This window comes from Homarus americanus, unplaced genomic scaffold (genome assembly GCF_018991925.1).
Source record: "Homarus americanus isolate GMGI-L3 unplaced genomic scaffold, GMGI_Hamer_2.0 scaffold18703, whole genome shotgun sequence".
Lineage (NCBI taxonomy): Eukaryota > Metazoa > Arthropoda > Malacostraca > Decapoda > Nephropidae > Homarus > Homarus americanus.
This window is the reverse complement of record NW_024749779.1, coordinates 2681499-2705943: the sequence shown is the minus strand read 5'-3', so window position 1 is coordinate 2705943 and position 24445 is coordinate 2681499. Positions and strand designations below refer to the sequence as shown.

Genomic DNA, 24445 nt, shown 5'->3' with positions numbered 1-24445 from the left:
ATACACACACAAGCGCACATATACTGTACATACAATGTGTGTGTGTGAAGAATTGTCACCCTGCCAAACTCTGGGGTGACAATTCTTTAGGTGATCCCTTTTTTTGTTATCTTATGAAACGGAAATGGTGTCAACATAAATTAAGGTATTTGTTAATAAGGTAACAGCACACATTGCGTGAGGTAGATAAGATGAAGTCATAGATATATCCGGCGACCAGGCAATAATTCCCTCAGAATGGAGGCTCAAGGGCGCGTGACATCCCTTAACCCTCGTGACATTATTGTTAATTTTTATTGCTATTTCTTCATCTCACTCGCCATGTTCTGTAGGGATTTCGATCGCATCTCTTATTAGTTAACCGATCAGATGTGTTAGCTCAGACCTCACCTGTTTAGTGCCCCCACCATTCCCTACCCTGCTGGCTTGGACCCTCCGACAATGCAATCTCACTCATTGCCCTATGTGTTCTGTATCAGTCAACGATCTCTCACCTTAGGGCATATTAACCTGTCACATTTATGAGGAAAGTTACTCTTACTGGAATGGTAAAGTCACAGCAAAATAGATAATAAGCTACAAAAAATATTGGTTGAAATCTACACCGTACGGCTTCTATCAACAGTGTTTAATAATTTCTTATGACTTAATAGAATGATATTGATTATCACCAACTAAAGTGTAATGGTGTTCAGTACATCCGCAACATGCAAAGTCATGCTAGTAAAAAATTCTTAACGTTATTTTGAGCACTTACAACACCAACACTATAACAAAGACTTACGTTAATAACAGACTTGGCAAGAAAATGCAGTTTAATAGACGAGCATCACCTCGGGAAATTAATTCATACTGAAGTGGCTAATACATTCATATCTCAGCATGTGCGGAAATGACAGTCCCATCGATTTCAAATTCTCTCATAGTGTTTTAGATCTGATGATATAATTAAGTCTTTCCTTGAGTACCTTAATAGTTAATATCCTGTAGCATCAAATGTATAAGTGAGATTAAAAAATCCTTTGCTGAGTATCGTCAATTACAAAGAAACCAACAAAATCATCACTAAATTACAGAGGGAGAAGTCTTAAAAAGACATTTCCAACAAATTCAGTTAATCTATTTTACCAGGATAAAAAGTCAATGTAATGACCATTATTTTAACCGAACATCCAAGATACCAGACAAGAACTTTATATTTAATAATAATAATAATAATAATAATAATAATAATAATAATAATAATAATAATAATAATAATAATAATAATAATACTAATAATAGTAATAATAATAATAACAACAACAACAACAACAATAATAATAATAATAATGATAATAATAATAATAATAATAATAATAATAATAATAATAATAATAATGATAATAATGATAATGATAATGATAATAATAATAATAATAATAATAATAATAATAATAATAATAATAATAATAATAATAATAATAATAATAATAATGACCTCGCGAAGGATCTGTCATGAAAATGGACTCTTCTTATACTTAACAGAAATCTTCTTCAGTGAAGCCTTAAGTAGGATTTTCATTAATCATATTGCCACTGGAACTTCTGTGAAGGCACCTTACTTATGTCCCATACCATAAGTAGAATATTGTCTAAACTGACTAACCCACCATAAGATACTACTGAAGTTATGCTTTATTCACTAAGGTAGCTTCTTCCAACTGAGAGACAGGATTACCATCACAACATACTCATAAGGCATCTGCAAATACTGATAACCGTTGCTTTAAGGATGGTTACAAGAATGGACACTGAGATGTTATGTTTGAGAATACAAGGATATTCACCTTGGACGCACTGAGAGTGAGGAACTTAAATTATCGGATCACTGTTAGATGAAAGTGAATCTGGCTAATAAAACTGTTGGATTAATACGAAGATCTTGTCCATACCTCGACACTTTGGTGCTCGAAAATGGCTTTTGGTGACTTTTGAAGCAAGAAACATTACGAAAAGTGAGACAATATTTTACAAGAACCTTAATAATTCCTATAGTGTGCAGGTGTCTGCTACCTTCATACACCTTCATAATTTATCTTCTTAATATATATTCCTCAGCGATATTTTGTTGAAATTCTATGTATGCCATTAATCTATGATTCCTGATATTAAGTTCCCAGTAGCGTTGTGATTATAGTTATTGGCTTATTATTTTAAGGTGCCGTAGATATCATCAGTGGTGGAGAATAGTATTATCTTTCTCGGAACAGTGAGTAGATTGTGCCTTGAACGTACAAGTTGACGCCAGGTGTAGACGGTCAGGTGACTGCCAAGCATGTTTTTTTTTTGTTTTTTTTTACGGGAATTAGCCCACCCGGGCACAGGTCAAACGACCCACAACGGAGCCTGGGGGGCGAAAAAAAAAAGAACGGAAAGAAATTGAAAATATAGAAAAAAAGGTTATACTGTATTAATTTACACCACGAAGATGCCGGAAAACCAGCTTTTTAAAGTGAGACAGATTGTAAGAGTATGGAAACACAGAAGAAGGCAGAGCATTCCACAGTTTGGCTGTGTGAGGAAAGAAGGAGGTACTATAACGGGTTATTCTCGTGGGACCGACATCCACAGAGAAATGGTGGGCACCGCGGGCAAGACGTGTGTTACGAACCCACGGCCTTGCCGGCGGTACACAGGAGGCCAAATCCACAGAACATTGCCCGTTAAAGTTGTAATATATCATAATTTTCATTTCTGTGTTCGTCTGTGTCTTTTCCATTTATATTCACTCAATCCTTTATCTTCTGTTTTGTTAATGTTTGTTTGACATTTTGTTTTAATTCTCTCTCGCTCTCTCTCTCTCTCTCTCTCTCTCTCTCTCTCTCTCTCTCTCTCTCTCTCTCTCTCTCTCTCTCTCTCTCTCTCTCTCTCTCTCTCTCTCTCTCTCTCTCTCCCTTCATTACCACTTATCTATCCACCCGCCCTCTCATAAGTCTTCGGTACACAAGGAGACATGGTCGTTACTGCAGTCCACCCCTGGAACCGGAGGCGAGCGCTGTATCCACTCGAGCGCCACACTCCCCTCCCTGTACTTCTCATATATTATTCAGCACCAGCCAGTAGTTGCTTAACACGGACTTACCGACCTGTATCCGTTCATTCATGTCTTGTATGAGGTAACTTTAGCTGATAGGTTATCATGGGGGAGATATATTAAGTAAGGTATAGAGATATATAACGATACAGATAATGGATAAAGGGAAAGAGGAGGAGAGATAGGGATAAATCGGCAATAATACCCGGCTTCAACCGGGTTAGGTATATACTCTGTTACCTTGTCTGTCACAGTTTGCCCATTTTGACACAGGTAACCACCTCCCACAATTGCTGTGGCAATATCTCAGTTGGGGAAGTTTTTTGGCTCTTGCCTGGACCACCCGGGGGACCGTGGTCAATAGTAATACCAAGGTGCACAACCTTGGCACCCTTGTAATATGCGTGTTGCGTTTCAGGTCTCTTAACTGCTTCCGTTTAGGAGCTATTGCTGGAACAGGCAGAGAGACACTCAAGTGAAGTAATTAGGCTGCTGACCGCGGCCAATGTCAGTCTTGGGCTCTCGCGTAACAGCTAAGGAAGTGATCAATTCAGGGACTGTTGTCCTCTAAAGGTGTTAATATTGGGAATTTTTCAATAAAGTAGAATCTACATGTTTTTTCCTGAAACTATAATTAGATCTGTTCTGTACTGTACTGTACTGAACTGTACTGTACATTATGGATGAATCATTCCAGTTAACATGTTCAAATACGGCTGAATTATATTGGGCATGTCTTATGGCACTCTTATGATCAGTTAATTTAGCAGATAACCCCCTCCCTGCCTGACCAACATACTGTATTGTACACTTTATCACACGAAATTTTATTTTTGGTGAACATTAACACAATTTTTTAAAACACTGTTGGGGTCGAGTGTTTTTCCCATCAGACTGCTTCTGTCACTCAGGGGCAGAGGGTGGAAGGCGGCATATGAACAGGGATTTACTGATCGTCTTTCTTAATCATAAATTGATGTCACTGTTTATACAATGTGCTAAGGTCAGAGAGAATGAATGTGAAAGTTCCTTCTTGAATATAGATTTCTATAAAAGAAGCTCTCTCTCTCTCTCTCTCTGCATACAACTGTGACTTCCATACTCTAGCATCACCAGTGAATATTGTAATAACTTCTCTCTACGCTCCTATGGTGTCCCTTGAAGAATGTGAAAATTATTATGAAACTTTTTGTCAACAGTTTCTCTAGTTCCGTCCTTGTTCCTTTCTAACGGTGAACAACTTTACGACGCCCTACGAGTTTTTCTACAAATTATATTATATTTATTCCTCTGTAGTTGTCATAATTGAATGTTCAGTAGGAAAATTCCGTTGAGATAAAAACAGTGGAGATACCTAATCGTGCAATGTAAAAAAAGATTTGACCTTGAGAGGTCAAACGTAATATTATAACTGTCTTGTCATCACAGCCATTCAAGAGGCTTATTTAACACCACGTGATAATTTCTTTTTGTGATAAAATTAACAACATTACAAATTAAAGTGTACATACTGAGCTTTACAATCCAGTTCCACATGTCGAAAACTGTAACTCTTATACACAAGAGCCTTTGGTGACACAATTATTCCAATTAATAATTCAACCTCAATATGCTTGAATGTTCTCCAAGCAGTTAAAAATGGTACTTAATAATAATACTAATAATAATAATAATAAACGGCTTATTGATAGAGTTGCAGCCGTTGGCTGAAAATATACAAGCTTACATGTGATTTAGACATAATAATATACATTCAATACGTTTACATACATACATACATATATATATATATATATATATATATATATATATATATATATATATATATATACATACATACATATATATATATATATATTTCTTTGCCGCAGTTAATAAGATAATGATTGCTTGTAATACAAGTTACTGGCAAGTCCCGATCGGATGGATTTACAACTTCCGCCGTCGTCATTGTATAAATATAACAAATATTCAGAAGTCACCAATAAATTATAAAGAGAAGATTGGGTTCTGAATTTCTGTTGATAATGTTTTCATTATCGTTATCGTAAGGTAATTATGAAAAGAACTTAAACGGATCCTCACTGTCCTATAATTATTCTTAAAAAGGTACGGTCCACCCCAGCTGTAAATGGTTACTTTACTGTAGAGTTGGGGAGGGGAAACAGTCGAGTGCAGTGTCGGACACACCACCTGAAGGCTTCGTGCACTGTGCCCCTAATATAGGCCACCACAGCTCTATGATCCACTGTCACACTAAGGTAGGTATGTCCTGTGGGAAGGGAGATAATTTTTCAGATTAACTCTCACTGTAAAGTCATCCTAAACCAAAGAAAACTCCTACTGATTGTCAACCATCAGGAATATAGACAAGACTGCTCAAAGCAGGGAAGACCCTCAAATACTGACAGCTGGGAACGTACTATACTGATCATCTAGCTGTCAGAGCTCTTAAATATGCCTCTAAACTCACAGGAAAAGCTCTCCTTCGGGGATTGTGCATAAGAGTATCCTTCACAAGAAGCACAGTTTGCTGTTTAGAAAACACGTTAACGACTTCAGTAATATTACAGTATATACAGGGAGAGACCGGGCATGAAACGCTTGGGTCAGGTGTCCAGCGTTTTGCTCGCACAAGCTTATCATCACAGATCCTTTTATAGTGAACACTGTAACGAGGTATACAACTTAAATGGTAAAGCTTACAGCATAGCATATGTTTGGGATGGAAGGCAGATAGGTCAAGAACATCATCTAGAGTCAAAATTATGTGATACACTTACTGAATGCCTTGTGGACGATTTAAGTAATATTCTGCTTCACTGACAGCTGGAGTATTGTAATGCATTGTATTTATTGTTTCCATCCACATTGATTACTGTATTACTTCATTGATTAAAGACACAATATCACTGTTCTAAATTGTAGCATTCAATTCTGATTCCTAACGATACATTAGCTTTATGTGAATAGTGACACATGCAGTTGGCGAAGTTAAAATGATGAATGAATACATAATATGCCCTTGTCCTAGTGCAGACCACATAGACGACAGGTGGAGATAATTAAATCCTCATTAAAATAATAGAAACAATAGAAATCAATTGCAATATATTTACTCTTAACTACGAGTAAGCAGTACATAAATGTTACATGAACAATATATAAAAAGCGGGTGGGAAATGACTGTGAGTGAAAGGCAAATACTGTAGCGGGTGATGAGTAGCGTGGAGTGGTGATATTATTCAGTCTAGCCGTGACCATGGTAGGGATAGGAGGCGGTAGTGTGCAACCTCCCTGGTGCACCGACTCTACCACCCTGCTTCTCTTTCTGTTGGTGATGACGCTACCTCTTGCAGGTAGGTCTTCATGTATGTCTAGCTGTATCCACTTAACTTCCCAGTTAGCTTACACCGTCATCCTTCCAGTTAGTCGTTCGTCACTACACCGCTGAATTGTAAGAGGCGTTCTTTGTGAAGTTTACCTAAAGATGCTGTACCTTAAGAAATCACAGCAGGCGTAATGGTTTGTCTGCATTACTTCTAAGATACGCTACAAATGGAAATTGCCTTTGTGAGGCTATGAAATAGATTTTTTCGAATGCCATTGACAGCAAAGTCAGATACGAAGAATATGGCTGACAAAAGTTGTATTTTTTCTACCTCTACGATACAATTTAAGCATATTGAGTGAAACAGTCGTGATTTTAAACGTTATGTTCACGTTTTAAAATACACAGGAAAAATATGGAGCTTATTTTTGTCTACATAATAGAAATTTAAGCTATAAAGGAGAGATGTGAAAAACGTTGTTCTTACCTTTTACCACTGTACTGTAGCTGTTTCGTGACACAGATTCTGGGATGTAAAATGAAATGTTCAAAAGTTATCAGATCGTTTCAGGGGTCCAAACAGTACTGTTTTTGTACGGGGACGTTAATTATACATGAACGTGAAAAAAAACTCTTGGAATCAAACTACGCCTGTGTTAGGGAAGTGCATACAGTCTCTCTTAAACTAACATGATTTTTTATAGTCACAGTTGACATGACATTTTAGATTTCATGTCGTCCCGTAGACACTGTTTCGTGTAAGAGTTTTTGGTTGATGCAAAAGATTCCTTCCAGCCACAAAGATCTTGCAGAGCTTAACATCTTTCTTTGATATTAAAGGAATAACTTATGACTAACGAGTATTGCGTATCCAAAGGGCTGACTGCGTGTACTAAAATACCAACTGCGGTCATCATTGTGAGAAAAATGTCCAGAGGTCCTCGACAACAAAGTAGCTCCACCAAGACAACACACCCACCACCCATACCATACACCCACCACCCATACCATACACCCACCACCCATACCATACACCCACCACCCATACCATACACCCACCACCCATACCAGGTGTGTGTGTGTGTGTGTGCCAAGAAACTGCCTCCAAATTAGACATGGAAGTGTGAAATTTGATCTTTTAATTTTCTAAATGAAATAATTTTATTTTGGATCTATGTCTAGCCCTGATATAAAAAATACTCAATGTCTTCCATAAATACCTGCAATAACTATTCTTATTATTCAGTATTAAATCTATGTTCAGGGAAAAAAAATATTGTACTTAAACTGTAAGTATTATAATCTTAATTTAGAGTCAATACACTGATAATTTTTTTTTTTTTTTTTGCAAGTGGTTGCTCAGTATACCTGTGTTGCATATTCCTTAATGACGCTGCTGCACCGTAGAATTCTCCTGGTGGAATCCTTCGTCATGTTCATCAGTGATACCGACCAAGTGTTAAGGGAAGAAGTGTTAATAAAAGTGCAGAAGGCGAAACATGAGACACTCCTCAGCCCAAATGTTTGTATAAATCTGGTTGGTTCGAAACTATTAACTCACATTTATCTTTTTTTTCATGTTTCTTAAGAATCTCTTCAAAACTTGCTGTCAGTTCGGTATTTTTCTTCTTGGAGTCGAATTTTTTAGTTTGGCATCTAATACTTTTGGAAATTTCGTCATCAAGTAAGTGAAAATGTGTCCTCCATCCATGTCTTTAAAGGATCCTGTTCTCATCCCCCTCCAGCCCGAGAGAGGAGAATATGAAGTAGATAGAAGTGGCCGCTGGACACGACAATTATATTTGGACATCGGGAAAGACAATCACTATTCCACACTACACACGTGACTTCAGCTGATACTACACAAATATATTGACGTTTTTAAAAAGCCTACACAATATTAAATACAACTGTTACGGTTGATAACTATAGAGAACATCGCATATGTATGAGGTACAGTATGAGTCTCTATCAAAATAAATATGTACCTCTTTTCTGCCTCATTGATCCCACAGCAGCTCTATATGAAGCCATTATTCAACACTAGCAATGGAACTACATATCGTCACTATCACCAGAGAATATATCCGAACTTTAGCTGAATCGGTCTGTAATACGCTTATCATCAAAGTTTTTTTTTTTTTAAATGAAAAGTTATAATATGTTTCTGAAGCGATCTATGCAATCGATGGATGACCTAGAGTGAGTGGCGTGTTCCGTGAATTAAGAAAGCTCAAAGGTGGGTCGCTTCTAGAACATGACGTTGACTAGTTAGGGAACACATGGTAATACAATCCATATTCAAACACGGCTTAGCTTGTACACCATGGATAAGAAAAACAAACATATATGTATTTCTGTACTTTATAAAAAATATGAGTATGTTACCTATATTTATAGAGCTGTAGTGTATTGGAAAGATGGTACAGGGAAGGATAACTTGAAAAACACTGTCCTGGTGATAAAGGTATCGACCTCGGCACTAACACTAGACAGGGAAATAATGTGAGGAAGATCATAATAGAAACGAAGCGCCGCCTGTCGCTAGAATTTTAATGTTAAGTTAAAGTTTCATATTATGCACTGTGTCTCTTTTCTCGTTTCTTAGAGAGACTTTCATTAGTGTGCATGACAGATTTCAGATGTCGTGAAGTGCATTAAAGTAGTCATGTGACACAACGAAATCATGCTTTTGACGCATATTATTAACATTATGAAAAGATTTATCTTATCCACGTTGTCATTGTGGATTTACATGAAATATATATATATATATGTATATCATTTCAGTGCATTATTAGCTTGGATATTTACAGGAATGGAATTAGAATTTGACACATTTTTTGAGAAAGCTAAACAGGAGTACTGCGTCGATCTGTCACGACCAGCCACCAACATGAAAATATTTCACGGTTTTGTAGATGTTCGATGTTTCTGATACTTACTGTAAATCCAGAACATACACAACACACAGATACACATACAGTATACACACACACACATATTGACATACACACTTTACACATGAAAAATTCCCTAACTCATGGAGCAGCATATTAAAGCATACACTCAAACAAAACCACACACATACAGCACAAGGGAGGCAGATATTAATACCACGAACCTACTACAAAACAACACATTTGATACAATATACATTCAATAGTTACAAGAAATGTCTCAAAGCTTAATCGCAAGTATAAATGATCAAACGTATTATTCCTCTATACAGATGTCGCTCAGGAACAGCAGAAAATCAAGATGTTTACCATGAATCGTGGAGTGTGGACATTACCGTCAACTGAAACTTACCTCTTCTATAATTTTTCTCAGAAAGCTGAACCACTAACATCATTTACAGTCTGCTACTGGATAAGGTATAGGCCCCTATCTATCATTCCACCTAAGTTGTTATGATTAATTTTATATAAACATTTGGTACGAGCAACATTAGTGGCCGTAGTGTATAATAATAATTGTATGTCTGTATAGTGCTAAGAATTCTTGAAAAATATCAAGAAGGGCTATTAGGCGAAGTGTAAGCAATAGGTGTCCTCAAATATACTGCACAATACATGAATTATTTATCACGTGTTCTGCAGAGTGAATGTGTAGCTCACGATCAACGGAACACGGAATTTCTTCGCTTTTGTATTTGCATACCACCAGTGATATTTACTGAACGCATTCATCATCAACGGCTGCCTTGTGTGCCTGGCCAGTTTTATTGCGTTTACTTTGGTCTCTATGATTTAGTAAGGTGTCTTTCTTTTCAGGGAGGAGAGGTTCAACAGCCTGTGTCCTCACCTTTCATATGCCATCACTGACGAGGAATCCAACTACTTACTCTTTGGTATAGAGCTGATAATGGATTTCTGTTTCATTATAATTATATTACGAGGTTAAATTAGTTTTATGATTAAGTAATATTAAAGTATCCGCCATAGGCTGCTGTTCTTACTATTAAGCTGGCAAAATAACGATAATTAAGCTGTATAACATCTATAACAAAAGCCCCATAATACTTTACAGGCAACAATGCGAAGGAGACTACAAACTACGTGTTCGGAACCGTTCAGGAATACGCCTCAAAGACGATCAATTGGCAACCAGAGGCCTGGTACCACCTATGCCACCTGGTCACATCCACGTCCTACAAGTTCTTCTTACAGGGTCAGGTGATGACAGCTTTCACACACACTTATAGCCCGGACACGTAACAACCACCTCCACACTTCTTGAATAGCCACACACTACACAGCCACGTGACCAATCTCCTACATCTTTCATATAGGATCACGTGATCAATATAAAGACACACACACATATATATATATATATATATATATATATATATATATATATATATATATATATATATATATATATATATATATATATATATATATATATATATATATATATATATATATATATAATGTGTGTGTAATAATAAAAATAATAATAATTAACGGTGTATTGAAAGAGTTCTACAGCCCGAAGGATGAAAATATACATTGGACAAAAATGACTTATTACATACAAAGACATGGGGTGGGTGGGTCGTTTAGCACAAGCTTTCATTACTGAAAGAAGAAGGAACATGAATTGAACATACAGATTATTATAGTTTACAGTTGATGGCCCCGGCCCAGACTGGTCATGGAGACACCAGGTGGTGTGGTGTTCACGTGGTGTAGTAACTTGTCCTCGGGTGTTGATATGAAGGACCTCACGTGGTCATGGGGACACCGGGTGGTGAGGTGTTCACGTGGTGCAGTAACTCGTCCTCGGATGTTGATATGAAGGACCTCACGTAGTCATGGGGACACCGGGTGGTGTGGTGTTCACGTGGTGCAGTAACTCGTCCTCCGGTGTTGATATGAAGGATAACACGTGGTCATGGGGACACCGGGTGGTGTGGTGTTCACGTGGTGCAGTAACTCGTCCTCGGGTGTTGATATGAAGGACCTCATGTTGTCATGGGGACACCGGGTGGTGTGGTGTTCACGTGGTGCAGTAACTCGTCCTCGGGTGTTGATATGAAGGACATCGATGAAGAAATTCAACATCGGATCAGATGTGCATCTCAAGCCTTTGGCAGACCCCGTACCCGTGTCTTCAGCTGTAGGGAGCTGAAATTATCTACAAAGTTGCACGTATATCGATCAGTGGTCCTCCCCACCCTGCTGTATGGCAGCGAGACGTGGGTCACATATAGGATGCACCTCAAGACACTTGAAAACTTTCACCAACGTAGTCTTATGTTTCATCCTCCGATTTCACTGGGAAGACAAGAGAACAAATGCCAGTGTTCTTGCTGACACCAAATGTAGGAGCATAGAGGCTACCATTATTCATGAACAACAATGCTGGATTTGCCATGTTACCCACATGGACGACAGTAGACTGCCAAAGCAGCTACTTTACAGTCACCTAACGAATAGTAAACGTGACGCTGGTGTGCAGCTGAAAGGGTATTAGGATGGTCTTAAGACAAACCTGAAAAGTGCCAAATCGACCCCCTCACCTGGGTGACGATTACTCCACACCATAACGCTTGGAGGAGCACCACACAAGAGGGTGTTAATACTTTTGAGTTAGCCCGACTGCATACCGAGGCAGACAAGCGCCAACGCCGGAAAGACTCTGCCGCCGCCCCTCCCACACTAGATGTAGCCCTCCACACGTGCAAAATCTGTGAACGACTCTGCCGGTCCCGTATCGGCCTCTTTAATAATTTCAGAACTCACCAACTTAGGTGACATCCTTAATAACTCATATCATTGCTTCATAGCTGGATGATCGTCATACTTGATTCCGAGTGACAGCAAAGTAGTAGTAGTAGTAGTAGTAGTGTGTGTGTGTGTGTGTGTGTAAAGCACAAGTCTCATCTAAACATGATCAAATTGGGTTATTTTCTTAATTAGATAATGTTGATATACAGTACTTCTATATTTTACAAATCAACAATATTTTTTCCTTGAGGTGTTCGCTGAGGGCTTTTTACAACACCCTGGTAGTGCTCCTCTCAACGGCAGCCTCGTTGTTGGCCAGGAACAGGACGGTTTTGCTAGCGGCTTCCATAGAGACCAGGTAAGAGTTACTGTCTACCTCTCATCTTATTTGTGTATTCATCCAGCTGCTGCTCTATTAATTACCTGTGCATTTCTTTATCCATGTATCCGTCAACTTGTTTATTGATTATATAACTATTATTTGCTAAGAGTTATATACATGGGATGAACGTATAGGGTAACTATAGATTTGGTAGTTTTCTCAGTGGGTATAAGGGAGGAGGGCATGTAAACTCCCTTTTCGGTTGTCAAGTGGCATCGACAAGCTTCTTTCCCATGGTACAAAAAGTTTCACACACATATAGGTGTGAGGGGCAGCTCTGGCCGCTACTTCAAGCTGGTCAATCTACACGCAGACTTCAACACCCATCGCGTGGTCCTGGTAGGTCTTCCCAGCTCATACAGGGTGTAGGAAAGTTGTTGGGAGTCTTTAGTTCCTCCACCTGGTGTGTGTGTGTGTGTGTGGTGTGTGTGTGTGTGTGTGTGTGTGTGTGTGTGTGTGTGTGTGTGTGCGTGTTTGTATGTGTAATAATAATAATAATAATAATAATAATAATAATAATAATAATAATAATAATAATAAAAATAAACAGTTTATTGAAAGAGCATGGCAGCCGGAAGGCTAAAAATATACAGCTGCATAATTGGGGAATGGGTCTCTTGATTGACAAATAATATACATGTAACATATGTAGTACAAATATGATAAATAATAACTAGGTGGGGAGAAGGTCTACAGGGCATTTCAACTTCGTGACAGTGCAAAAAGGTAAGATTGACTGGGAGTGAATACACTGGTTGATTACGAGTTATTGATAATTTTTACAATGGTTGGGACTAGGTTGTTCTTACAGCGATCAGTACGTTGTGGTGTCGAAAAGAAATTCGCGGACGAGGGATCACGGGTGGTACTAAGAGCCGGTGTCGAGGATGGTGCAGAAGCTTCTCACTAAATTTGCAGATGTGGTCGTGGTGATGGTCAGTGAGAGCCGAGAGGGTCAGTGTGTTGAGCGCTTCTTGATATATGGAGTAGGAAGGGGAGAGAATAATCTTGCATGCCCTCTTTTGCACCTTTTCTAGGTGCTTAAGTTGTGTGGCATTTGGGGAGGAAGACCAGGTAGGGGAGGCATAGGTGAGCTTAGGAAGTATGAATGTTGAGTAAACACTGAGGAGCTCGGGGGTAGGAATTCCGGTGGGACTTGTGTCGGCGGAGGAGGTGGAGACGGAAATTGGAGGATTTGACAACTTTACTGACGTGTGGTTTCCAATTTAGTTTGTTGTCTATGGTGACGCCGAGGAGCTTAGTGGAATCTACATCCTGGAGTGGGTTGGGACCTAAAGTAATGGAAGGAGGTGGGACAACGTCGGAGGAGAGGTTTATGTGCATAACCATGGTCTTAGTATGGTTGATAGTGACATGGTTGTTGGTGGCCCAATTCTGGAGACTGTTCAATAAATCCTGGAGGGCGGTGTAGACTGGAGCCGAGTTGTTGACACTGATCCCAATGGTGGAGTCGTCGACATATTTCCAGCGAGCAGGGGTTTCTCTAAGGGCATCATTGATCAGCATAAGGAAGCAGAGCGGTCCCATCTTGATGCCTTCGGGGATGCCACAGGTGAGTGATTGAAAAGTGGAGACAGCCCCTCGGAAATCGTACGGCTAGACTTCTTCGAAACCCGAGGTCGATAATTTTGTTGATTAAATTGTGGTCGACTAGGTCAAATGCTTTGGTGAAGTCAATGAAGGCGACAGCCACAGACCTTTTTCGTTTTTTTCAGATGGCGGTATATGTAGTCGAGAAAATAGACAAGATAGTGAGTGGTGGAGGAAGTTTCCATATTGCCAAATTGCTGAGGATCTATGGCGCCTGCAACATCAGTATAATCCCAGTCAAACACGAAACTTTCACAGAATAAGCTGGGTATTGGGGTGATGGCAATGGATCGTAGCTCATTTAAGGAATGTGGGCTGGTAAACTTGGGCACTTGTAACACATATGAGGTCTTCCAGTCAGCTGGGCATCTTGCTTGGCTGAGGGAAGTATTGATGATGGAGCAGAGGGGCTTAGCTAGTTCCAGGGAGAACTCCTTGTAGAGTTTCATTGGTAAGTCAATGGGGTGGTGAAGCGCTTTAACTTCAGTTTGTCCAGATGTTTTTCTACCTCATTATTTTTACTAAGTCAGTGGGAAAGGCAGTGAGACTGGTTGTGTCAAGCCGGGGGAGAGTTTGGGATATAGTTGCGAAATGGTTGTTTGATTGCTCAGCTGCGTCACCATTAGTGAGATGGCTAAGGAAGGGGAGGGGGTGTGTCTTATTGTTTAATCCACAGAGTTCTTTAAGCTAACTATACCACTGACTGTTGTTGGTCTGCTTAAGGCGTTGCAACTTGGTTGGGTAGTGTGACTTCTTTGCAGTGCATATTTCACGGATGACTTGGTTGCGAAGGGACCTGTAGCTGTTGTGGTTATTGAGATAAAAGGACCTGTCTCTCTGCTGTTTAAGTCTTTTGATAGTCTTTTGATCCAAGGTGTTATCCAAGGCAAGTCAGCTGGGTGTGATCTGACGGACTTCTCGGGGAAGAAGTGATGGTGAGCATTCGTGGTGGTGTTGGTATGATTTATCCATTTGGTGTCCACGTCATCCACACTAAGTACTTCAGTCCAGGGATGGTGAACTATCCATTGCCCGAAGAGACACACTGCAGAGTCAGTAATCGGCCTGTAGGTCTTGATGTAGGGTCTCTGCACTTGGCTGGTAGTGGCAGCTAGAGACCAGAGCACCGATAGGTGTGTGCTACACCCGATAGGCGACATTAGTTGAGGTGGTTGATACTGGTCCGCTAAATCAGTTAAGATAAGGTCAAGGGTATTTTGACCGTGTGTGGGTAAGTTCACAACTTGTGATAGTAGCAGCTGGTCCTGGATATCAGTGGTTCCAATTTCATTATAATCCCAGCATAATACTCGCTTGGCACAAGGGTACCTAACTCTGAGGTGGCAATGAGGTGATTGATAAGAGTGTCTCTGGTGGGTGAGCGAGGTGGATGGTATGCCACACAATATATGATAGTAGTAGTGTGGCGTGGGTGGGCCCGTGGCACGAACCCGTACCCATAATGCCTCCACATCAGGTGGGACTGGAACATCCAGGCGTGACGGGCGTAGCTCATCTTGGCAGCAGAGGGCAACGCCCCCTCCGCGTCCATTTGAGCAAAGGTGATGAAAGAGTTGATATTCCTCCATATGGCACGTTTCAGGAACAATTTGCCATGCTTCACATATGGCAACGACGTTGGCAGCGAGTGAACGGGCTGCAGTTGCTAGTTCGTCCAATTTATTAGCTAAGGAAGTGCCGTTGGAGAGTAGTAAAGAGAGGAGACCGTACCATATTCGTTGAACTTCAGTGTATTGGTACGGTCTGTCAGGAGGAGGTTTCTCTGGTTTTCTAGTGGAGGTGATGGTCCTAATGGGCTCTTGTTTATGACGTCCTTGTCTACGGCTGCGAACATAGAATATTTTCAGTGACTTAAGTCACTCGATAACACTGCCATCAGGATAACCATCCCATGCTTTAGAAGGTACAGGGAGCGTCTGGAATAATTAATTGATGGAGATCTGTTGATATCTGTTGTTGTGGACGGACGGAAGTGTTTGTCCACGGTGGCCAGAAAACTCACTGGCGGTGCTTTGAGGGCCTCTGACATTGGTAGACATCTGTTAATATTTGTCAAGGCGTAAACATCGCGAGTCCTTGTCACTGGCACTTAAGGGTCGCCGACACAGTACCCATGGTATATATAAACACCGCGGTGGTCCTTGTCACTGGCACTCTGAAGGTGACCGACAAAGTGCCTATGGTCTGGTATTACACTGTAGTATTTTTTTGTTTTTCTTTGGACTACATTATCGGATCACTGTTTGGTAACCAATCATTGCAATGATCACTTGAATCTTTTGCTGATAAATACCGGTGTAGTGAGGTTGGTAGGGAGTTGGGATATAGCAGGGGGGGGGCAGGGCCAAACAGACTTTGCCTGGCGGCCAGTTATGAGTGCCTACAGAACACGTCTTGTCTTACTGAGGGCTGACTGGTGTGTGTGTGTGTGTGTGTGTGTGTTTAAGTTCTTCAGTATTTTCTTCCAGGTGCTTCATGGTGACATCGCTCAGTTGAGTATCTGGGACCGGTCACTTCGCTCCTCTGAGGTGGCCGACCTAGCCAGTTGTCGCGCCCCTGGCCTAGGAAACATATTAAGTATGGATTCGGCCAACTGGGAAGTATTCGGTGAGGTCCAAGGGAGTTTCGTCAACCTCCAGTACTTTTGCAGGTGATCAAGTGTGTTAGGAGTCTATGTTTCCCATGGATGTTACTGATAGTTCTACTAAAAAAAGAGCAGCAACTAAATGCTCTCTCTGGAATAGATCGCAGCTGAACATAGTGCAGTGTTTATATACATTATGTGAGTGACATTGTGACCTTGATTTATTTACCAATCCAACCATAATAAAAGTCCAGCTACTTGTCCGCTGACAATATACGATAGAATTAATTTATAAAATTAAATTAACATTTAAAGTTCTTGATCATATATCAAAAGACATCACAACCTCATTAGTTATTTTTTTATACATATACATAGCACCATATATCTTTTCTGAAAAATGTGTGTAGTCTAATTAATAAACATTACATGATACCCTACCATTTGATTTCTTATTCACAGATAGTGTTCGTGTCATGAGTCCATTATTTCTACCATAGCTGCGAAGCCTGTCCAAACTTATCGCTATCCGACCAATTTATCTATCCCTTTAAATATTAACAATTACCGTCTTCCACGTGTTATTCTTCATCGAGCTTCTTTCCTTACACCCACAGACCCTCACATCGTTACCAGGTGCTGCCAGAGGTACGCAATTTTCTCCAGGTATTATCTTTGTGTCGCGTCTTCAACTCCTCTATGGCCGTCCCCTCCTCACCCGACGACAATAACCACCTACACAAAGAGCTTCAGCCTTTCTACGAAACCTGCCAGCCGGGAAGCCTGTACAAGTTTTATATTGGCATTGCCGATGAAGCTGAGGAGGGAGTGTGGGTAAATATTAATAGCCAGAAACAGATAGTGTATGATAACTTTAGGGCCTCTCATCCCCGCGGCGGGAGGATCCATAACTGCGGTCACATCTTTCCTGGCGGTGATTGGAGCGACACTTCCTGTGCCACTGAGCTTTGTGGCACTTGTCATGTCGATCGATCAGAGTTCCTATACCTCCGTGGATTATGCTTTCCCACGGAACAAAAGATGTACTTCCGTCTAGGTGGATATATAGAGGGCCGACCTTTGTTTCGTGGATATTTTGATCTCATCATTTTGTGGGAGGACATCTCTCTGCGCTGGTTACTGAAGAGTATTGAAAACAATGTAACAATGGCATGGTTTTCACCTCATGAGCGTCATCATTACCCGATCGGTCGACACACCTGGACAACGGGTGACCTGGTGTGTGGTTTCCATTCAGGAACTGACATCGCTCTCAGCCTGTCTTCCTGCCCACACGACATGTTTACCTGTAAATCCGGCTTCTGTCTCGACCAACGTTACCGCTGTAACTTCCGCTATGAGTGTCTCGACGGGAGTGACGAAGATGACTGTGGCGTAGTTGTGATAGATAGCAGCTATCGTCGTCACCTGCCACCTCGAGGTCCACAGGACACGACCCTCTTACTCACGCCAACCCTCACGCTCACTCGCATCGCCGGAATTGATGACATCAGCATGGCGGTGGACCTGGAGTTCATAGTGAGCCCAACGTGGAGAGACGACCGACTTAGTTTTAACCATCTACACCCCAATACAAACACATTGATCCTAGAGGAAGAAGTTAAACAGATATGGACGCCTAAGTACCAATTGGTAAACCTGGAAGGTGGACAATACGAACTGCTGGATGAAACGATGGTCGTCACTACTTCAAACTTGCCCAGCTTACCTGACTTCAACGCTGCCAAAAGAGGTACGTCTCCTAGACTTCTCCTGTGGTGTGCTCAAGACATTTTGGGTAAATAACACTATTTGTATTTTCTTTCTCCCATTTTTCTCTTTCCTATATTTTCAAAATCTTAAAATTTTCTATTTGCACGGGATTCTCACTAAATTTATCACATGTAGCATCAGTAATATTGCACAAACTAAAAAATTCTCAGTCTGTATTTTTTGTTAAATAAAAACAATCATAAATACATAATCGAGTAAAAGGAAACTCATACTGATAAGGTTTTACATGCAGCTCAACAGGGTAACTTCTTTTACCAAATTTTCCTGCTTACAGACTTCGTTTATCCAGGGGCATCCAACAATCTCTCAATCATCCACCAGTACACGGCGAGATTCACTTGTGCATTTGATCTTTACGTGTACCCCTTCGACGTGCAGGTGTGTAGCATTGACCTCCGCCTTCCATGGACCTACAACGATATTGTTGAATTCTCAAGGACAGGAGGTGTTGGGTCTTACACAGGACAGAGAGACTTGTCCCTCTATACTGTAAAAAATGTCAGGTTGAATTCGGAGTCTGGACCTGACCAACTGAGCTTAAAGTTTGAGCTGCACCGTCGCGGGGGTCTGGTTCTTCTGTCCACCTTCGTGCCGTCGGTGCTGCTGCTGCTGGTGAGCTGGGCGACGCTCTTCGTCAAGCAAGAGGCTCTCAATGTCCGAGCCATAATGTCACTCACCACACTGTTAGTGCTGTACACACTCTTCTCTAACCTCTCCAGCTCCATGCCTAACACTGCCGCCATTAAGCTCATCGATATCTGGTTCTTCTTAATCATCTTACTCCTCTTCTTTAACATCATGGTACACATATTCGTGGAGTTCCTTGTACATCGGTGTTCTCAGAGTACTGAAGGAGCTCCGGAGACAATAAAAGTTTCTCCTTTCGGGAGGGTGTTTGTACAACGGGAGACTTCCACAGCCAGAGTTGAGAGAATCGTATCTACCTACAGGACATACATATTTCCTCCTACTTTTCTTATATCTACTGTTACTTTGGGAGTGATGATGTTCCTTATATAATTGATGTCTCGTGCCTTATGATATTCTCTTCATTGTTATTTCTTTATATTAATTAATTTTATTTAGATATCAATCTCCGGCTGAGTGCAAAGGGGGCTAATGTCCAAAAAAATGTGAATGGTAGAAGCAAGTCTAAAGTGTTAACAGAGAGGGGACATTACGTATAGTATAAACTTAATTAAACGTCTAGTAGTCTCTCCATACTACATATATTTTTCAAATTTTTAGTTACTTCAGTTATAGTGAATAGTATGCTGTCAGGTGATAAGTACACCAATTCCGCAACCTTTACAGAGCCACCAGCAATGACAGATAATGTTCCTGGCGCCATACTAAGTCAGAGTAACAACTACTAGAGAGTTTTCGAGTCAAATATGAAAGAAGAAATCTCGCCTGCCCTGGTATTATGAAGTAACTTTCTCCTAGTGTTCTTTTATTTTAGCAAAAAAAATATATATATGTTCTAAAGACTTTTGGCAACACCTTATGGATTATTTTTGAACTACCGGAACCTAGTGATCGCAGGATGGATTTAGTTATAGTTGTTAAGCTCGAAAACAATTACCTGAAAGTCGAAAATTTTCATAAATAACCTTCAAAGTCTATAATGATAATCTGCTGGCGACTGTAGTGGCTGCCATGTTGTATTTCTTATGAACTAGGCAGGCAGCGGTGGCCTCACTAGTCCTGCGTCGACTGATAGTAGCAAAACACAGTACATTTATTGTGATATATTTCAAATGTATGTTTTTCTGTTACTCAATAAATGTATCGAGGGAGAGATTAAATAATATTTAGTAACAAATCATTTATTACATCGGCTAATAATATTGACTGCAATATATGCATATTAATTGAAATGACAATATATATATATATATATATATATATATATATATATATATATATATATATATATATATATATATATATATATATATATATATATATATATATATATAGATAGATAGATAGATTTTTTTTTTTTTGTCATTTCATAATTCACACCAAACACCGATTTTCTTTGTGTAACCTTAAGTATCGATTCACCTTTTACATATATAAACAATGTGCATAATTTTACAACAAGTCTCTTTACTATACTGACATCAAGAGTACTGAAATTATTCTGTGTTTTACTTATGCATTTTCTGTTACACAGACGTGTGTTGACAACATGAAGATCAACATGCTACGCTGATATATCCTTTTAAGCTGAGATATAATTTGCAAGTTAGACTGACACACCTTGTGAAGAATTTAAAAAAAATTGCTTATACATTTTTATAGTAAATTCTTTGCAGTGTAAGAGTACTGTAATATACATTATTTTATACTGACAGCTAATACAATTTGACATCTAAAACTGATACACAGCGCTGTATATCGAGCTCACACACCTTAACATCAGAAGCTGAGATACAATAGCTTCAAAATTATTACGGTCACCAATTTATGTGAAGCGTCAAAACTTAAGAGGAATCAATTCAAATCTGTTTATGGCCGTCAGGTTATTTAGGCTCTTGTGGTTCTGGATCCTTGGTACACGATTTATGGGAGAGTCATTGACATAAAGTTTGTGCAGCTGGCGTGACTAATTTGATGGGGGATGCTTCCAAGTGTTTAATTACTGTGTAACTTTGTGTTTCATGAAATTTGAAAAAGGAGATGTGATGTGTTTGTTTATGGTGGCATTTTTTATGTTATTGTACTTTTTGAAGAGGATCATCAAATTTCCTCCATCTGAATGAACATAAGAATGAAGGAAATTGCAGCAGGCCTATTAAACCATACTTGGCAGTTCCATTTACACTCATCCACTACTCTCTTTCCAAACCAGTGTTTAACTATCTCGCGCCCAAATCTAAATTTATCTAACTTAAAACCATTGCTACGAGTTCGCTCCTGGTTGGATAGTATAAGTATCTTTGTTATATCACCTTGGTTTAACTCTGACTTCATTTAAACATCTCGATCATATCGCCCCTCATTCTTAGACAATGGATAGGGAGCATGGCAAGGTCGACAATGAAAGTCCCTTCCTACAGACCTGGAGCAATCTAGCCCATTTGAGAATTAGGCAGACCTATCAATGTCCAATTAATATGTGAATACTAATGCCCAGAAAATTATATTAAAGATAATAAAACCTGAAGGAACAAAGCAAAATCTAATCAGTGATACTATTTTCTCAGCTTTCTTGTCCAAATGAGTCATATTCACAGCTCCATATTCATTGTCATGGGCAAATCTACTTGGGAGAATGTATACAATGTATTCAATAAAAATATGAACCATGATATTGAGAAATATGAGCATGATGATGAAGAAGAACCAGACGTCAATAAGCTTGATGGCAGCGGTGTTGGGCATGGAGAGGGAGAGGTTGGTGAAGAGCGTGTAGAGCACCAGCAGTGTGGTGAGGGACATGACGGCTCTCACGTTGAGTAACTCCATCCTGATGAAGAGCGTCGCCCAGCTCACCATCAGCAACATTACCGACGGCACAAACGTTGACAGCCAGATCACACCCTGAAGGCGATGAAGCTCGAAGTTGACTGTCATCTTATCCTTTCCGGAGCGAGGATCAATAGCTATATTCTTCACCTTGTACTGAGAGAGATCCTCAGACCCAGTGAAAGACGCTCTCCAACCTTCCTTAGAAAACTCAACAGAGCCATCATATTCCCGTGGCATGTCGACGTTGATGCTACACACCTGGATGTCGAAGGGGTATATATAGAGATCGAAGTCACAGGTAAATACCGCTGCATACCTCTTGCTGGTGATTATGTCGTTACTGTCCCCGGGATACCCAGGTTCTGAGGAGAAATTACAGGAAATCAGAAAATATTAGAACTTCACACACACACACACACACACACAGGGTAACACATTTAGTTAAGTATATTTCTATCTAACTTAGAGAGAATCTCATTAACTCAGCTTGGCAGTTTGAACCGCAATATAACTTTGTGTTGAGCGCCAAGTGCAGGTTATGCTAACTTGTATATCCCGTTGTTTTAGTTATTTTTATATTGTTACACTTGAGCTTGGAAATTAATATGAGTTTGGTGATTACAGGTGAGAGGACTACCACTGGTTAGGAGAGTAGTTGTCTCGTCTAGATCAAGACAACTACTCTCTAAAACACCTTATTAAACGATCAAGAACCTCACCACGAGCATGACCACCCCTATAGACTCCTCATTCAATAACCGGTCCAGCCGTAGCCAAGACATGGAGCTGTGCATAATGATCACTCCTCACGAAAACAGAAACACCAACGATCTCAAGGAACTAACAGTTAGTTGATGTAATACGTAACTACAGTGGTGGGTCGCTTTTAACCTTATTATTCTTATAATTAATTGTTGTTATAACTGCAATTAACTTCACTGTTTAACTTCTCTCCAGTCATGATTTGGATAACGCCATTAGATTTGTTTTTGCCTTTTTCTTTTGTCTGTACTTGTTAGTTTCGATTCTATATACTGTATTACTTTGATGATGGTTACTATAGTCATGCCTATGAGACCCACCCTGTCACCACTATAACCGCTATAGGATGTCTGCCTGTGTATAAATAATATATATATATATATATATATATATATATATATATATGTATAATATGCAATTAACACAGACCATATTAGAGGAAGAAAAAAAACAAGACAAAAAATCACCTCTGCTGACGGCATTGAAGTCCGGAATGGTAGCATTGTTGGCCGATGGGACCACGGCGAAGTCGTCCAGCAAGCTGATCTGACCTCCCTCGAGGGGGGAGATCTGGCATTCAGGCCTCCAAATGTGCTGCAAGTCTGTCTTAGTGATGGCGGTTTCTTTTTGTGGATTCAGGTTCCTAAAAGTCAACCTGTCATCCCTCCAGGTAAGTGATATGAGAAACTCTACAATAATGGTCATTCTTATATTATCGACGTGGGTGATGCGTGTGATATTGACAGAGGGGGTGACAATAAGGTTTGTATCGTTAGGTCCTCTGGGTGGCACGTGCTGCTGGTATCCACTGCCAGTTTTCACAGCACGACAGTCGTTCTCATCACTCCCATCAGTGCAGTCATATCGAAGGTTGCAGCGTTTTTCTTGAGAGATGCAGGATCCAGAATTGCACATGTACTGCTCATTGGAGCAACTGGAAAAGCTAAGATTCAGTTGGCTTTCAGTAGGCGCCCCGCACAGTGGCACGGCCGCGATCCAAGTTTTTACGCCAAGTGGGTACCCACCAGTGTCACTCTGTTCGGATGTGGCGAGCGTTGAATTTTTGTCTGTATCATACAATAACCAACGATTTTGTGAAGAATCCCATATGACAGACATGCTGAAATATCCACGCAGCACTGGTCGCCCAGCAAAGTAGCCGCTCATTCGAAAATGTGCTCTTCTCTCTTCTTCAAAACACAACCCTCGTAAATACAGAAAGTCTTCTCGCTCGAAGTAGCAGGCTCCACATCGCTGAAGTTGGCATTTATTGTCAACCCAAGTACCATCTACCATAAGGATCACGCAGCTATTCAGTTTTCCACCAATGGGGTAAGGTGGAAGAAAGTCCTGGAAAGTGATGGATCTTCCAGTGTTGACGTTGATATAAACACCTTCCTGAAGCTCGTCTGAGATGCCTAACCAGATTTTCCACGTGCTGCCCGCGCTACACACGTTCAGAAAGGGTGCGAACTCCTGAAGTATAGGAGTAGAGTCTTCATGACACTGAGGCACCGGCATAGTGGTGTTGAGTAGTTCACAGAGTTCTTGTGTCGAGTGGAAAGAGCGGTCCTCTGGCAGTATCATAGTAAATGGTTCCGTCCTGTAGATGACAAATGTTCATTATTCTATTTATATTTTTTGAAACTGAACCTAATTCTCGTAC

The 24445-nt window shown here is 40.2% G+C and overlaps 1 protein-coding gene across 1 annotated transcript; it reads left to right on the top strand.

Annotated features, from left to right (window-relative positions):
- Positions 1-17366: 17366 nt before the first annotated feature.
- Positions 17367-20333, top strand: LOC121853887 (probable ligand-gated ion channel 46). Its single transcript, XM_042348267.1, has 2 exons — positions 17367-18496; positions 18812-20333. The coding sequence occupies exons 1-2, from the start codon at positions 17443-17445 to the stop codon at positions 19555-19557; spliced, it is 1800 nt and encodes a 599-aa protein (XP_042204201.1). The 5' UTR covers positions 17367-17442; the 3' UTR covers positions 19558-20333.
- Positions 20334-24445: the final 4112 nt, after the last annotated feature.